Genomic DNA, 18388 nt, shown 5'->3' on the forward strand with positions numbered 1-18388 from the left:
CTATGAAGTGCTGCACAATGACTGGATCAGGTATGTTGGAGCAAGGATGCATGAAAAACCTGCAGGATTGGGGCCCTGGATCAGAGATCAGAGACGCTTTAGACGTCATGAACGTCTAAAGCGTCACAATCGTATTCAACCTGTCCACCATCTAAAACCATTATCAAGGTCCATGTCAGCTGGATGCTGGTCAGACTGGTTTCAGTCTGGATACTAACATGGTCCAGTTAGAGTCCAGACCGCATCCTGGAGCAGAAACCAGACTTGCTGGAGGGGAGGAGGTTCATTCATTCAATTCAACTTTTATTTGTATAGCGCCACTTCACAACAACGTTTTCACAGGGCACTTTACATACACGAATCAACATACACAACATTTCAAACCAATTCATACATATCCTATAATAGAAACCAACTGATTGCATTGAGTCATGACTTGGATCCAATCCCCCATCCTGAGCTGCACGTGGCGACAGTGGGAAGGAAAAAACTCCCCTTTAACAGGAAGAAAACCTCTGGCAGAACCAGCTCAGGGAGGGCAGCCATCTGCCTCGACTGGTTGGGGTGGAGAGGACAGGAAAGACAGATCAACATGTACAACTGCACTTAATCAGGTGGACCTGCGGAAAAAAGGAGAAATAAGTTAGAGACGGCAATATTGGCATATATTTATACATTAATATATTAGAGAAATAGAGCGAGGCACATCCCTATTGCTACATAAGTAATGGTTGGCTAGACTACCCATAACTATAAGAGCAAAGAGCATAACCTGGATAGTTGGGTCCCGTACATACAGACTCCAACTCAGGAGATGCTCATATCCTAACTATAAGAATCATGAAAAAGGAAGGTTTTCGGATTGATCTTAAAGGTCTGGAGGGAGTTTGCCTCCCGAACCCACGGTGGGAGCTGGTTCCATAAGAGAGGAGCCTGATAGCTAAAGGCCCTTCCTCCCATAGTACTCTTTGAGACTCTGGGAACCACCAGTAAACCTGCAGTCTGAGAGCGAAGTGCTCTATTTGGAATATATGGAACTATAAGGTCTTTTATATACAATGGAGCTTGGTCATGGAGAGGTTTATATGTGAGAAGAAGAATTTTTTTGGGGCCCAAAGATAACAACCATTGTCTTGGCTGAGTTTAAAAGGAGAAAATTCAGAGTCATCCAGGTCTTGATGTCTGTAAGACATCTTTGTAATCTAAGAAACTGATTGGTTTCATCTGGCTTCATGGAAAGGTAGATCTGAATGTCATCCGCACAGCAATGAAAATTTATACCAAGCTGCCTGATAATATTTCCTAAGGGAAGCATGTATGATGTGAAAGTATTGGTCCAAGTACAGAACCCTGAGGAACTCCATGACTTACCCTGGTGTGTGAGGAAGACTCATCATTTACATTTACAAACTGAAATCTATCAGATAAATATGACTGGAACCAGTTTAATGCAGTCCCTTTAATCCCAATAACATGTTCCAGCCTCTGTAGCAGAATGTTGTGATCAGTAGTGTCGAATGCAGCACTGAGATCTAAAAGAATGAGTACAGACAGAAGTCCTTTATCTGAGGCCATGAGAAGATCATTAGTGACTTTCACCAGCTCTGTCTCTGTGCTATGATGAGCTCTAAATCCTGACTGAAACTCTTCAAACAGATTGTTTCTGCTCAGATAGGCGCATAGTTGGGTTGAAACTGTTTTCTCAAGAATTTTAGACAAGAATGGGAGATTAGATATTGGTCTATAATTAGCTAAAACTCCTGGATCCAGAGTTGGTTTTTTAAGCAATGGTTTAATTACAGCTGTCTTAAAATATTGAGGTACATATCCTATTAATAGAGACGAATTGATCAGGTCCAGTACAGATGTATTGATTAAGAAATATATTTCCTTGAATATTCTGGTTGGGATGGGGTCTAAAACACAGGTTGAAGGTTTAGATGAAGCTATTATGTTGGTTAACTCGGAGAGCTGTACAGGCAAGAAACGGTCCAAATGACAATCAGCTTCTAAAGACGTTTCTAAGGCTGCTGCAGATGAAATACCATTAGTAGTGTTAAGGTTATAACTGATTTCTTTCCTGATGGAAACTATTTTGTTCACAAAGAAACTCATAAAGTCATCACAGCTGAGGTTGAAAGGAATAGATGGCTCAACAGCACTATGGCTCTTAGTCAGTCTGGTTACAGTGCTGAAAAGAAACCTGGGGTTGTTCATGCTTTCCTCTATCAATAATGAATAATAAGCTGTTCTAGCCACATGCAAGGCTTTTTTGTATACACTATTAAACTTTCTTTCCAGACTATGCCACACTCTTCTAAGCCAGATGAACGCCATTTTCTTTCCAAGCATCTTGATGTCTGTTTTAAAGCTTGAAGCTGGGAATTAAACCATGGGGCCCGCTTCTTCTGACTGGTTCTCTTCTTCTTTAGAGGAGTAACATTATCTAGTGTTATACGAATTAAAGCTGTCATTCTCGCAACACATTCATCGACCTGTGTTGGAGTGAAGCTCGGATGGATGTTTCCTGTCAAGTTAACACATGGTATTGGAGGAAATACTGCTCAAATAGACTTCTTAAATTTGTTAACAATACTATCTGACAAACATCGACTATAATGAATTTTCTTCTCAGCCCTTGTGTAGTCAAGTAAAGTAAAGTAAACTCAAAGGTTATTTAAAAAATGATCAGACAGAACAGGGTTATGAGGAAAAACTGTTAGTTGATCACTTTTGATGCCATGTGTCAGAACAAGAGCCAGAGTGGGATGATGAGAATGAGTAGGTCTGTGGACATTTTGGGAAAATCTAATTGAACTTAATATAGAATAAAAGACAATGGTTAAACTGTCATGTTCATCATCAACATGAATGTTAAAATCCCCCAGAACTATAACTTTATCAGTATTCAGCACTAAGCCTGATAAGAGGTCTGAGAAGTCAGTTAGAAACTGAGTAAGATCCAGGTCTCAGCATGGTCCAGTTAGAGTCCAGACCTCCTCCTGACTGAGATGCTGTGTTTGAACCTTTGAACTGAACCGAGCTCGGACTGCATTTTCCTGCTGCTGGAGGAGCTTCTGCAAGCTGCTGGATGATGCAGAGGTCTGTAAACCTTCAACATGCTGCAGAAAACGTCTCAAACAGGAGAAACAAATGACAGGAATTCATTTAGTGGTTTATTACCAAGGGGTTTAATGTGCACGGTGATATGAATTTATAGAAAACGATATTTATTCATGTACAAATCAAAAATACATCAGCTGTTTTCTCCTCTATGTCGTGTAAATATACACTCTTCTCTCCCATCGCGGTCCGTAGCAGCTTTGCAACCTGGCAAGACTTTGCAGTGAAACAAACAGAAAAGAGAAGGAGGACGTCCATCTCAGTCCGAACAGAAAACACCGCAGTCAAGCAGCTCTTTGGAAGAAACATGAAGCTTTTGTTAGTTCCCAGTCAGCAGGGAGTCCGCTGACCGCATCTGACCGCTGAAACTCAACAAAGCTGCTTCCCAACATGACAACTGCAGCAAGACATGTACATGACGGATGGCGACGGTGGAGTCGAGGGAGCAGACGGCTGGCCTTTTCACAGAATTAAATATCCACAATCAGTGTGACTGGGCATGAAATGCAGCTGGATCCCCCCGGCGTAGGCTGGGTTTGTCAGAACGCTAAATGACTCATTTTATTCTCCTCCAAATAACAAAGAAACTGAGAGAACATACATTTTATACAAGTGTGTGTTTTGATCCCCTGTAGCTGAATCTCCATCAAGTAATTTACGGCGTTTTATCTCATACAGTGCAGAATGTGTTGGCTTTGACCGTGTAAGTGTGTGTTGTCAGGACAAGGTCCTCCCAGGAATCAGAAATGTGACACAGAAGCTTCATCTCAGCTTTCATCATCTTCACAAAACATCACAACTCTAAAAGTCCCATCAGAGTTTTCAGTAAATGCTGAAACCTGATCTAGACGGTCTGAAACCTGGTCTAGATGGTTCAAAACCTGGTCTGGATGGTCTGAAACCTGATCTAGACGGTCTGAAACCTGGTCTAGATGGTTCAAAACCTGGTCTGGATGGTCTGAAACCTGGTCTAGATGGTCTGAAACCTGGTCTGGATGGTTCAAAACCTGGTCGGATGGTCCGAAACCTGGTCCGGATGGTCTAAAACCTGGTCTGGATGGTTTGAACCTGATCTGGATGGTCCATAACCAGGTCTGGATGGTCAGAAACCTGGTCTGTATGGTTCAAAACCTGGTCTGGATGATCCAAAACCTGGTCTGGATGGTCCGAAACCTGGTCTGGGTGGTCTGAAACCTGGTCCGGATGGTCTAAAACCTGGTCTGGACGGTCTGAACCTGATCTGGATGGTCCAAAACCAGGTCTGGATGGTCCAAAACCTGGTCTGGATGGTCCGAAACAAGGTCTGAATGATCCGAAACCTGGTCTGGATGGTCAGAAACCTGGTGTGTATGGTTCAAAACCTGGTCTGGATGGTCCAAAACCTGGTCTGGATGGTCCAAAACTTGGCCTGGATGGTCCGAAACAAGGTTTGAATGATCCGAAACCTGGTCCGGATGATCCGAAACCTGGTCTGGATGGTCAGAAACCTGGTGTGTATGGTTCAAAACCTGGTCTGGATGGTCCACAACCTGGTCTGGATGGTCCACAACCTGGTCTGGATGGTCCAAAACTTGGTCTGGATGGTCCGAAACCTGGTCTGGATGGTCCAAAACTTGGCCTGGATGGTCCGAAACAAGGTCTGAATGATCTGAAACCTGGTCCGGATGATCCGAAACCTGGTCTGGATGGTCAGAAACCTGGTGTATATGGTTCAAAACCTGGTCTGGATGGACCGAAACCTGGTCGGAATGGTACGAAACCTGATCCGGATGGTCTGAAACCTGGTCTGGATGATTTGAAACCTAGTCTGGATGGTCCAAACCTGGTCTGGATGGTCTGAAACCTGGGCCCAGCTGATTGAAACCCAGCTGCAGGAGGGATTTACTGCAGTGGTTTAGAAAAGCTTAACATAACACTGTTAATGGACTCATTAACATTCAGTAGACTGCTTCGAAGACAGATGTAGTTACCATGAAGTCTCCATGGTATCTTCATCTTTGGGTTTTGATCTTTTTACTGTATTTGGATGAAAAAAGGGGAGAAAAATCTGGATTATTGAGTCCAAATGTCCATTAAAAATAAAAAAGCACAGTGATAAAAGAGGTGAGCAAAACAGATTGAAATTTGGTTGTGCTGTCATTGGTTTGGACTTTGCTCCTCCAGGTCCGGTCAGGACTGTCAGATGTGGTCTAATCCAGTTCTGCTGACTGAGTGCCCTCAGCAGACGTCCTCGCAGGTGTGTGTTTGTGGGTTTTGGTATCCGTCCGGGCTCACTGTGTGTTTCTGGATGCTTGCTGTGATCCCGCCTCCACGCAGTAGTTGGGTTTATCGGAGGCCCTGAAGCCCGGCAGACACACACACTGATAGGAGCCCACTGTGTTGATGCATTTAGCGTTTTTACACAGAGACATCCGGGTGTTCAACTCTGAACACTCATTCACATCTGTGGACAGAAGACACAATGTCAACAACAACAATTCCTAAAGTTACGCTGCTTTTTTAAATGTAAAAAAAGCAGAATCTCATCAGGACACATTTTCCTCCCAGTAGAAGATAAACAACATGTCAGACGCTGAAACGGAGACGTTTTATCATTTCATAGAAAACATGAGCAGATTGTGGATCTGATGCAGCGAGACGTCTGTAAAAAGTCGTTCCAGGATGATGTTTAGCATCGTTAGCATCTCCTCTTCTTCTAACATCTGGAAACATCTGGGAAGTGAGGAGAGCAGCTGCTGGAGTTTCAGGAGAGGAATGTCGTCCCGTTCTGGTCTGATGCAGGATTCCAGCTGCTTCCATGATGCTCCAGATGTTTTGTACTGGTGGAACTGGACTGCAGCAGACCAGTTCTCCTGTTCCACCATGCTGCTGGGATGATGCAGGATGTGGTTCAGCATTGCTGAAATCTGCAAGGTCTTCCCTGAAGGAGACGTTGTCTGGATGGGAGCACATGTTCCAGCATCGATGGAGCTTCCCAGATGTGGAAGCTGCCCACATCTGCACTGATGCAACCCCATCCCATCAGAGATGCAGCTTCTCTACTGTCCACTGATAACAAGCTGGATGCTCCCTCTCCTCTCCAGTCTGCAGGACACGCCGTCCATGCTGTCCACAAAGAGTTCCACATCTTCCTCCAGGTTTCCACTTTGTCTCAGAACATTGTAGATGAGTTCTGGTCCAGAGAAGACGCTGCTGCTTCTGGATCCTCTTCACATCTGGTTCTTCTCTGCAAGACGGAGCTTTAACCTGCATTAATGGGTTTCAGGGTGAACTGGGTTCAGACTGGGATTTCTGGAGGTTTTCCTGAGTCCATGCACTGGTTTCCAGTAGAATCATGTCAGCTTTCAATGATCACCAGCATCCAGGCATGTCCCATGCATACAGAGATTCCTCCTGATTCTTAAAAGTTATTAATAATATACACTGTAGATCAGGGGTGGGCAACTCTGGTCCTGGAGGGCCTCGTCTGTAGATGGTGGGACGTGTTTCTGCATCAGATCCACAATCAGCTCATGTTTTCCATGAGACGATAAAATGTCTGCGTTTCAGCGTCTGATATGTTGTTCATCCTCTACTGGGAATAAAACATGGCCTGATGAGGTCTGGAGGTCATCGTGTTCTGGTTTACATTTTACACTAAGCTCCAACCTTTTCAGAATCTGGGTTGTAAATTAAACAATGTCTAATTGTGCCATGTGTGTGTGTGTGAGAGAGAGAGAGACAGCTCTCCTACCAATGCAGGCCATGCGGGAAAGGTCGAGGGTGTATCCGTCAAAGCAGTCGCAGGTGTAGCCCTCCTGAACCCGGACACAGCGGCCGTTCTCGCAGCCGTTCAGGATCCCACACTCCTCGGCCCGCAGGCCTTCAAACGCCTTGAAGGGACCTGTTGGGTAAAAGCCATCAGTCCAACCTGACAGGATGAAAGTTTTTTAACGTTGAGACGACGATGAGGAGGATGTTTTTCAGACTGAAAGACGTCTCTGGGGAGGCCTGATCGTGGCAGAGTGGAAGGAATCGTTCTATTAAACACAGAAGGGAATAAAAACTCTGGTATCTTTCACTTTTCTTGGCTTTATTTCACTGTTTTTCCACGACTGAGGGACATAGTTCAGAGCTTCAGTCCTGAGACATGCAGCAGGTTCATCATATCCAGAATTTAATAAAAGGGAACATGCATTTTATTGAAAATATACATTAATTTTACTTTTTTTTTTACTGAACATAATATGGAAGGTTAGCAGGCCAGCGCAGCTACAACATAAGAGAGAAAAATAAGAAAAAACTGTTTGTTAAAATAAGAATATTACTGATTTACACTACATTTATTTCTATCCTTAAAACCAACCTTCTGATTTGTTTTAATGGCATGCTGACATTTATTATGTTCATTCCTGGAGTCGTCCTGCAGCATCCTGAGGCTGAGAAACCGCTTCACTACTTTATTTTCTAGCCTGGAGCGACACATTCCAGCTTTATATCAGCGTGTCACACAACAGCAACCAGATATCACCAGAGTGGCTCATCTGACCACGTACCATGGCTGATTCAGCTAAGAGGAAGCATCAGAGGAAGTGACGGGGCGAGAGAAAAGACTAGATTCATGTTCTGACTTTTACGAGCTGGAGAGCTCCCAGAGAAGAGACAAGATGATGATGATGCTGTAGTATCTGTCGTTAGGCGAGATTCTGGAGGTGGTGCTGAAATTGTCATGGTTCTGATTGGTTTCATACCTTCTCACCTTATTTGGACACTTTCTGAAGGCTGGTCTTGTTAGCCATGATCAACCTGACCTGGTTGTTCCCTTTAAGAAGCAGGGCCTGCCTCAGATCCCTGCCGGGTCGTCTGCAGTCTGCAGATGCCTGGGAGTTTTCCCCTGATCTGTCCTGTGTTTTTGACCCTGAACCTGACCCTGACCCTGGTCTCTGTTTCTGACTTCACCAACCACCCTCTGGAAAACTACGTTTTTTCTTTCTTCTCAATTTTTGAATGTTTTTGGATTGGAACTTGGACCTGGATTAAGGAATTGGAGTTATTTTTTTAAGCCAGACACGGAAGTGGATCTGGACTAATATTTGTTGTGTTGGATTAAAAGTCACTACTTCCCTTAGACATGTGTTTCCCAGCCTGCCGGTTCACCCACCACCACTGGATCTTCATCATAACGGTGAGTGTCACTTCTTGACATTCCTGTTTTGCTTGCAGTTTTTAACCACCTGTCCATCTTCAGAGATCCTGGCATCTGGCTCACAGACTGCATCACCTGGTCTCCCAAAATAACCATCTGTTCCATCTACTAAATCTTTCTAATCTCAAGTTACTGGCATTTATTGAGTGCATCACACACTACCGTTACAGGAATAGTAATCATTTGGGGAAAGGGGGGGGCATGTTTGGAAAATCTGCTGTGAAGCTTTAAAGACTCATCACGTAACTTTCTGACATTAAAGGTGTAAGATTTTCAATATTTTCAAAATAAATTAACTAAAAAAATAACTACAATCATAATTAGATAGTTTTTTTTAAACATGTAGGTTCCAGTCAGTCCATATTTGATGCGTTATTAAATTACAAGTTTAATTAATGACAAAGACCCTTCTTGAATGTTTTCTGACCAGTAAAAAAAAAAAGTACTTCTTTTCCACCAGTGGGGGGAGTATAAGCCCATTTATTGCAGAGCGGCCTGAGCTACAGATCACAAGCGATTCCTGCCCTCATTGGAGCTGGCAAGGAGGAGGGGTGAGGGGTGAGTTTTACTCATTACTGCCAACCTGTGGTTGTTTGTGGAGGTAGCAGTTTTGTAGTTTTGCTCACGACTTGGTGTTTGCCACCTGGTGGTGGAAAGAATCGCCTTGAACTCTTACATACTCTGCCTTTAAGACTCCACGTTTTAACGTGTTCGATGTCGTGTATTTCTAAAGCCACTGCTGCCCAGCAGCGTCCCGAGGCTGAGAAACCGACACAGCTTTTACAGGAATCGACGTGACGTTGCAGCAGAGTTTTGCTTCACGGAAGAAGAATCCGGCTGTTTGAACATGCAACGTCGCTGATTCAGCAAAAAAACGCAAGAAGCACAAAAGAGACAAAATAAGAGTCATGGTAAGATGGTCTTCTGCTGGCTGGAGAGAGCTGACAGGTCAGGTAGGATGGAAGCTGGAGGCTGAATTAGCCGGCAATGGGTGTGTGTGTGTGTGTGTGTGTGTGTGTGTGTGTGTGTGTGTGTGTGTGTGTGTGTGGCGGGAAAATGTTTTGTAGTTTGTCTTTAATTAAGATGTTAGAGCGCATCACGTCACTTCATAAAGTTTATTTGTCAAATTGCTCCCTGTTGTTGCTGCACAAGTTTTGAACTTCTGGAACAAACTTGTCTGTGTTTCCTGGTGATGATGATGATGATGTCTCCTCAGAGGGATGAAGATCAGTGAAAGTCAGACTCTCGTCCTCCACAAACGACTGTCTGTTGTTCATTTTCTAAGAGATCTGATTGGAGCGTTCACACGTCTTCATCTCTGATCTCAACAGTGTTTCCAGCATCTGTTGCCATGGCGATGCCAGCCAGAAAGAAGTGGACCTGCTGGATATTTCAGCTGCGTCTTCATAGAGATTTAACTCCGTAGCTCCTGGCCAGTTTGTGACCCATGTTTTAGGTAAAACCAGATCAAACCGGTTCCTGTTGTCACCGTCAGACGTTTCAGCTCATTAAACTCACAGTTTGAACAGCATGCAGCAGATAAATGAGGGATGTGTCTACGTCTGGTGACTCAGCATAAAATGTCCAGACTGAAACTTGCAGAAGACAAACGCACGTTTTCTGTAACTATCCCGTCTGTCACTTTTAATCTCTCCTTATAAAATATTTTAGCCTCATTTTCTTCTGTTCTCACAAGATGGCAGCAAAGTGTTGTTGGATAAATCCAATGTTTTCTGTTTAGAGTCCATCTGTGTTTCTGTGGGAGTAAAACTCATCATTTCCACGTGTTGGTGGGCTTGTTTTCACCGTGTCATGGTTCCACATGTTGGTGGGCTTGTTTTCACCGTGTCGTGGTTCCACGTGTTGGTGGGCTTGTTTTCACCGTGTCATGGTTCCACATGTTGGTGGGCTTGTTTTCACCGTGTCGTGGTTCCACATGTTGGTGGGTTTGTTTTCACCGTGTCGTGGTTCCACATGTTGGTGGGCTTGTTTTCACCGTGTCGTGGTTCCACGTGTTGGTGGGCTTGTTTTCACCGTGTCGTGGTTCCACGTGTTGGTGGGCTTGTTTTCACCGTGTCGTGGTTCCACGTGTTGGTGGGCTTGTTTTCACCGTGTCGTGGTTCCACGTGTTGGTGGGCTTGTTTTCACCGTGTCGTGGTTCCACGTGTTGGTGGGCTTGTTTTCACCGTGTCGTGGTTCCACGTGTTGGTGGGCTTGTTTTCACCGTGTCGTGGTTCCACGTGTTGGTGGGCTTGTTTTCACCGTGTCGTGGTTCCACGTGTTGGTGGGCTTGTTTTCACCGTGTCGTGGTTCCACGTGTTGGTGGGCTTGTTTTCACCGTGTCATGGTTCCACATGTTGGTGGGCTTGTTTTCACCATGTCGTGGTTCCACGTGTTGGTGGGCTTGTTTTCACCGTGTCGTGGTTCCACGTGTTGGTGGGCTTGTTTTCACCGTGTCGTGGTTCCACGTGTTGGTGGGCTTGTTTTCACCGTGTCGTGGTTCCACGTGTTGGTGGGCTTGTTTTCACCGTGTCGTGGTTCCACGTGTTGGTGGGCTTGTTTTCACCGTGTCGTGGTTCCACGTGTTGGTGGGCTTGTTTTCACCGTGTCGTGGTTCCACGTGTTGGTGGGCTTGTTTTCACCGTGTCGTGGTTCCACGTGTTGGTGGGCTTGTTTTCACCGTGTCGTGGTTCCACGTGTTGGTGGGCTTGTTTTCACCGTGTCGTGGTTCCACGTGTTGGTGGGCTTGTTTTCACCGTGTCGTGGTTCCACGTGTTGGTGGGCTTGTTTTCACCGTGTCGTGGTTCCACGTGTTGGTGGGCTTGTTTTCACCGTGCCGTGGTTCCACGTGTTGGTGGGCTTGTTTTCACCGTGCCGTGGTTCCACGTGTTGGTGGGCTTGTTTTCACCGTGTCGTGGTTCCACGTGTTGGTGGGCTTGTTTTCACCGTGTCGTGGTTCCACGTGTTGGTGGGCTTGTTTTCACCGTGTCGTGGTTCCACGTGTTGGTGGGCTTGTTTTCACCGTGTCGTGGTTCCACGTGTTGGTGGGCTTGTTTTCACCGTGTCGTGGTTCCACGTGTTGGTGGGCTTGTTTTCACCGTGTCGTGGTTCCACGTGTTGGTGGGCTTGTTTTCACCGTGTCGTGGTTCCACGTGTTGATGGGCTTGTTTTCACCGTGTCGTGGTTCCACGTGTTGGTGGGCTTGTTTTCACCGTGTCGTGGTTCCACGTGTTGGTGGGCTTGTTTTCACCGTGTCGTGGTTCCACGTGTTGGTGGGCTTGTTTTCACCGTGTCATGGTTCCACATGTTGGTGGGCTTGTTTTCACCGTGTCGTGGTTCCACATGTTGGTGGGCTTGTTTTCACCGTGTCGTGGTTCCACGTGTTGGTGGGCTTGTTTTCACCGTGTCATGGTTCCACGTGTTGGTGGGCTTGTTTTCACCGTGTCATGGTTCCACATGTTGGTGGGCTTGTTTTCACCGTGTCGTGGTTCCACGTGTTGGTGGGCTTGTTTTCACCGTGTCATGGTTCCACGTGTTGGTGGGCTTGTTTTCACCGTGTCGTGGTTCCACGTGTTGGTGGGCTTGTTTTCACCGTGTCGTGGTTCCACGTGTTGGTGGGCTTGTTTTCACCGTGTCATGGTTCCACATGTTGGTGGGCTTGTTTTCACCGTGTCGTGGTTCCACATGTTGGTGGGCTTGTTTTCACCGTGTCATGGTTCCACATGTTGGTGGGCTTGTTTTCACCGTGTCGTGGTTCCACGTGTTGGTGGGCTTGTTTTCACCGTGTCATGGTTCCACGTGTTGGTGGGCTTGTTTTCACCGTGTCGTGGTTCCACATGTTGGTGGGCTTGTTTTCACCGTGTCGTGGTTCCACGTGTTGGTGGGCTTGTTTTCACCGTGTCGTGGTTCCACGTGTTGGTGGGCTTGTTTTCACCGTGTCGTGGTTCCACGTGTTGGTGGGCTTGTTTTCACCGTGTCGTGGTTCCACGTGTTGGTGGGCTTGTTTTCACCGTGTCGTGGTTCCACGTGTTGGTGGGCTTGTTTTCACCGTGTCGTGGTTCCACGTGTTGGTGGGCTTGTTTTCACCGTGTCGTGGTTCCACGTGTTGGTGGGCTTGTTTTCACCGTGTCGTGGTTCCACGTGTTGGTGGGCTTGTTTTCACCGTGTCGTGGTTCCACGTGTTGGTGGGCTTGTTTTCACCGTGTCGTGGTTCCACGTGTTGGTGGGCTTGTTTTCACCGTGTCGTGGTTCCACGTGTTGGTGGGCTTGTTTTCACCGTGTCGTGGTTCCACGTGTTGGTGGGCTTGTTTTCACCGTGTCGTGGTTCCACGTGTTGATGGGCTTGTTTTCACCGTGTCGTGGTTCCACGTGTTGGTGGGCTTGTTTTCACCGTGTCGTGGTTCCACGTGTTGGTGGGCTTGTTTTCACCGTGTCGTGGTTCCACGTGTTGGTGGGCTTGTTTTCACCGTGTCGTGGTTCCACGTGTTGGTGGGCTTGTTTTCACCGTGTCGTGGTTCCACGTGTTGGTGGGCTTGTTTTCACCGTGTCGTGGTTCCACGTGTTGGTGGGCTTGTTTTCACCGTGTCGTGGTTCCACGTGTTGGTGGGCTTGTTTTCACCGTGTCGTGGTTCCACATGTTGGTGGGCTTGTTTTCACCGTGTCGTGGTTCCACGTGTTGGTGGGCTTGTTTTCACCGTGTCGTGGTTCCACGTGTTGGTGGGCTTGTTTTCACCGTGTCGTGGTTCCACGTGTTGGTGGGCTTGTTTTCACCGTGTCGTGGTTCCACGTGTTGGTGGGCTTGTTTTCACCGTGTCATGGTTCCACGTGTTGGTGGGCTTGTTTTCACCGTGTCGTGGTTTACAGCTGGACGTTCTGGGTTCCTGGCTGCAGCAGCGCAGTTGGTCTTTTCATTTTTCTTTAATACACCAGATCATATTACCTGTAGTGCATCGTTCCTTAATTCACACTCCTAGTATTGTATGTCATCATGTTGGTTTACACTTAATGCGTTGGTCATGACATATTGATAAGTGCATTCCTATTGGTTTGTATTAGGACTATTTGATTGCCATTTTGTTGTTATTTGTGTGTGTTTGGGTGTGTGTGTGTGTGTGTGTGTGTGTGTGTGTCTGTGTGTGTGTGTGTTTGTGTGTGTGTGTACATATCTACATATGTGGATGTGTTGGTGATTCCCCTTTTCTGATTGGTTGGGTGATCAAACAGAAATGATGTAAGCAGACTTTGAGTCTGAGGAGCAGCCGTGAAACGTCACGTCTTTTTGTTTTGGTGACTAAAAACACACCGGGAGCCATTTCTAGTGCGCTGACCTGTATATTTTAAAGGGGTGTTATGATGGTATTTGCAGTTTTCTGAGCTTTCTACAGTGTTACAGTGTTGAATCCTCATCAGACATGTGAACGACACTTTTTTATCACCTAAACGCATGTTTGAGTTTGAGTTTGAGTTCCAGCACGCTCGCCGTTCGGTTTCCATGGCGACGAAAAACACGTCGTTTTAGAGAGTTTTTTCTACTTGGAAATCCTTGTGACGTCCCGGGGGATAAGGTTCGGTGATTGGTTACCTTCTACTGGTTAACAAGGACATGTACAAATACATCAGGCGGGTGGAAAACGTGGGATAAAGTTATTCCCAACGATGGCTGGTGAGTTTACCAAAGAGAGACATCCTGCTGCATTCGTTGCTGTGGGTTGCTGTTTTCCACTTCGTTTTCAGGCTCTGATTCAGGTTCCAACATGTAGGGCTGTATGCTATGTGTTGACATTGTATTTTGTTTTCTTATTGAGTTCATATGAGCCTAATCCTTCTGTTTATGAGATGTTACAATGACGGCGAAAGCAGGTGCGGTGCGCGCTCCCGATGTAGTGCAGTGGAGGGAGGCGGGGCTTAATGCGGAAGAGTCTCAATCCACTCATTTTGCCCACAGGCTGATCTGACAGCCTACGGAGAGGGTCGGTCTGAAGTAAATAAAGCCATTTGTGACAATAACTCCATCAATCCCAGCCCTTCTGGTCTCAGAATGCACATAATAGTTCCACTTTAATAACCATGACTACATTTATTTTGCATTTTTATTCTAATAAATAGAAATTTTTCAGTTCAGTTCTGATTATTTTAAATATTTTGACCTGATATGTTTATAAATCAGATTAAAGTGAATGATCAGATCATCCAGGTGAGACTAGTTGGGAATAATATGAAACAGGAGTGGTGTAAACATTTCCCTTTTTCTGTACCATCCAACATACTTCATAGTCCAAGTAGAGACATTGTCCTGGGCTCGACGCTGTGACCTTTAACGCCTTCGTACAATATGTGACTTATAAAGTCGAAATCAGAAGTATTCAAACAACCAAAATAGTCCCAGACCTCTCGGGTTTTTCAGGACTTCAACGAGTCATGAGACAAAGTTCAAACATCGGTTCTGGTGACAGAGAGAGCGGTCCTAACACCTTCATGTGGGACTAGAGTCGGATGAAACGACGTCGGTCTCTGATGCTAGGTTTTACTCCCAGTCACAAAGCTGGTGTTTGGACTGGAAGCCATTTTCTCCAGTGGAACTCCTGCTGCATATCCAGGAACAGAGAAGTACTCACGCTCTTTGTTCTTAGAAAATGGCGGCATGGGCTGAGGGTAGTCTTGGTCCACTTCGTGTTCGTGAACCGGACTGGCAACAAGGGCGTCGCGACCGTACGACCGCCGCTCCTCACCCAGAGGAAGGTTACACATGTTGGCGTAGTCCTCTGAGGTGGTGAAGAAGAAGACAGAGAAGATTATTTGTTGTTAGGATAGAAAGACAGTAATTATAGAAATAAACTCTTCTGATTGGTGCATTTCAGCCAATCACATGAGGTAACCTTCAGTTCTTTCACATTTACAGAGGAGGTGTTGTACCTGTGTTTCTGAGGGGACACAGGGCGCAGTCCATGCCCCAGGCCTCTCCATGCAGGCAGCAGCACTCCGTGTAGGTGGTCTTTCTGTCAGGGCCGAGGGGCTGGGTGCACGTCATGGTGTCGGTCACCGTCTGCCAGCAGATTCCCTGGTAGTCGATCTGCTCCTCATATTCTTCTGAAAACACACAGCGAGCATCCACACAGGGACATCAGCTCAGCAGCCAAGTAGACAAAGGAATAATGTTCCTTCATCTTAGATGTGGTGAAGCTCGTACTACCAGGGTGCTGTGGAGGAAGACCCCCACACTGATCAGAGTAACAGGGCAGATGTCGGTACATTCAGTACAAACCTCCACCAGGGGCCGCAGTAGTAAATATTTCATCTCTTCCTCTGATGGAAACTCCAAAGTATTTTTTTATATTCTGGATCATAGTATCCGGATTGATATATAAATATATATTTCTTCGATATATTTTATATATATATTTCACCATCTGCTGGAAGCTTGTCCTATATTTTTTCCTAAGTGCTCCGACCATTTTTGTTGGCGTTACGTGCATGAATTACCTCCGCCAAGGAGGTCATGTTTTTACCGGTGTTTATCCGTTTGTTTGTTTGTTTTCAAGATAACTAAAAAGGTTATGGAAGGATTTTCATGTATTTTTAGGACTTGTTGGAAATGTGAAAAGGTAAAACTGATTTAATTTTGGTGGCGATCCGGATCACCGTTTGGATCCAGGAATCTTTTAAAGGATTCTTTAACGCGCCCTGCGATGGACTAGCGAGCTGTCCAGGGTGTACCCTGCCTTTTGCCCAAAGCCTGCTGGGATAGGCTCCAGCTTCCCCGCGACCCTGAATTGAATTAAGTGGTTACGATAATGAATGAATGAATGAATGAATGAATGAATGAAGGACTCTTTAACGCTGTGAGATGGGGACATTTTGAACGCCAGAAAAGCACTTGGAGAGCGCAAATCTCCGCCAAGGGCCACAGTTCTAAAAGAATTTCTGGATCCAAACAGTAAATAAACAAATAGATAAATGCTGGTAAAAACAAACCCATCTTGCCGGAGGTAAAACTGGGAGGACAACCAGGAGGCGTTGTGCTGCAGAGATGTAGCTAAGGTCCAGTTAGCAGAGAGAAAAATATCATGAAGAGCAAAAATACCCAGAACAGATCCCTGAGGCACACCAGCAGTCACCACTGAGGGGGGATGTATGAGCGAAGACTGAGAGTGTCATGTTTTTTGCCATCCTGATTTCCTGGCGCTCATCATTGGTTACTCGATCCACCTGCTGGCTTCCTAATTGCCTCTGCTTTCTCATTCAGTTCACCTGGTTTCCTTTTCTCTCACTGCCTACTTAAGCTCCCTCCAATCCCTCCTTCTCTGCCAGATAATAATCAGACCTATGTCTAGTTGTGTTCCAGCGTTCTACGGATTGATCCTCAGTTGCCGACCTTCTGCTTTATGCCCCTGGATTACCCTCCTTGCCTTGCCCTCGACGGACACCGCAACTTTTCGGATCTTCTGGTTACCGACCCTGCCTGTCTTTGGATCTCTGAGCCTTGTCGTTGCCTGGACGAGTATTTTGCCATCCTGTTTACCTCCCAGCTGTTGCCTGGTTTCTTCTGCAGACCATTCCCCCGGACTGATCTTCTGTTCATACTCCTTCACCAATAAACTGGTCATTTGTCCAGAACTCCCTGTGTGTGGCTGTATTAAGGATCCTCAGGGTAACTCATTACAGTATTATCTGGCCAACATGGATCCATCGTCCACACAGGATTGGCGCTCATGTGTTTAGAAGTCCATCACCAAATTGGAATCAAGCATGCAGGACATGACTATGCTCTCTAACCTCTCCTCAGTTACAGCTCCACTGGAAGGTGCCTCTGTCCAAGCTACTGGATCATCGTCTCTTTGCCAAGTCTCACCTTGCCATGAACCACGTCTGACTCCTCCAGAGGTATTTTCAGGTGAGCGGAGTCATTGTCGGCCCTTCATAACCCAGTGTGAGATCCACTTTGAATTGCATGGAGGCTGTAGAAGCTCCGTTATTTGTCGCGACTGGGTGAAAAGCCAGCAACACTCACCAATCAGACTGGGCTCCAGGATGCAGCGCTTCCTGGTGGGGTCCAACACCATGGGATGGGTACAGAAACACATGAAGGAGCCGTCTGTGTTCACACAGTGCCCCCCGTCACACATCGACTCGTCCAGACACTCGTTGATGTCTAACAGAAGACAGGAAAGCAACGTGAACTGAAGCAGGAAGCTACACACACTGCCGCTGTTTATGCTGCGCGTCATTCTGACCTCTACACTCCATGTTGACCGGGTCGTAGTCCCGCCCGGCCTTGCAGTAACACTCGTAGCTGCCCTCGGTGTTCAGACAGAAGCCTCCTTTACACACCTCCTGACCGAACAGCGAGCATTCATCTGCATCTGCAAACACACATCAACTTGTCCTTCAGAGTGTGAGAAAGCAGCAAGACGTGAACTTCCACGGCACCCGTAGTAAAGGTGGGAAAATCGCATTGAAAAATCGGAAATCGGGATTTTTTTTTCTTAAAATATCGATAATTTTATTCAAATAATTAAAATTAATCCACGATAAAATTTTTGTCATTTTTATTGTTTTTATTGGTCTTTTTACGTGTCTTCTTGGGCATCATAGCAGCAGAATAATGATCTGACTACTGCGTTGTTTCTTCCTCATTGAAATGAAGAAAAATCACAAGCAAAAGAAAGTTTTATACATTTGTTTTTTGTTTTTAATCTAAAAAGTCAGCAATATCGGAGAATTGTGAGAATCGCAATTTAAAACAAATCCGCATCCAAAAAATCGGAATTGAATCGAATTGGGACAAAAGCATATCGTCACGGCCCTAACCCGTAGTGTCATTCTGTACAAGCCACGCCCACTCCTCAGAAACATCAGTCTGGGATGAAGTCCACATTAACTGGTTTCAACTCCCCAACTTCCATGTTTCACACGTGTTGGAGGAGGCGTGACGTGAGATTTAAGCTCTGCATGCAGAACTACGCTGAAAAACATCGAATGTCCTGCAGCCTTCCCAGGAAGTACTTCTTAAAAGCATGGACGTTTAACGTTCTGCACAGAATGCATATCACCACCGACAACATGGGTTTTACCAACACCAGT

The 18388-nt window shown here is 45.9% G+C and overlaps 1 protein-coding gene across 2 annotated transcripts in view; it reads right to left on the minus strand.

The window, feature by feature from the left end:
- Window positions 1–3191: 3191 nt before the first annotated feature.
- Window positions 3192–18388, minus strand: part of ltbp1 (latent transforming growth factor beta binding protein 1) — a 167359-nt gene continuing 152162 nt past the window's right edge. For both annotated transcript variants that reach the window (XM_079249192.1, XM_079249191.1), the window contains 6 exons: window positions 17539–17667; window positions 17316–17456; window positions 15221–15394; window positions 14923–15069; window positions 6857–7006; window positions 3192–5566 (listed from right to left, as the gene is read on the minus strand). In XM_079249192.1, the coding sequence (XP_079105318.1) occupies window positions 5394–5566; window positions 6857–7006; window positions 14923–15069; window positions 15221–15394; window positions 17316–17456; window positions 17539–17667 (914 nt within the window). In that variant the 3' untranslated portion in view covers window positions 3192–5393. The remainder of the gene's footprint in view (window positions 5567–6856; window positions 7007–14922; window positions 15070–15220; window positions 15395–17315; window positions 17457–17538; window positions 17668–18388) is intronic.

The sequence above is a fragment of the Telmatherina bonti genome (assembly GCF_933228915.1).
Source record: "Telmatherina bonti genome assembly, chromosome: 11".
In the NCBI taxonomy this organism is placed as follows: domain Eukaryota; kingdom Metazoa; phylum Chordata; class Actinopteri; order Atheriniformes; family Telmatherinidae; genus Telmatherina; species Telmatherina bonti.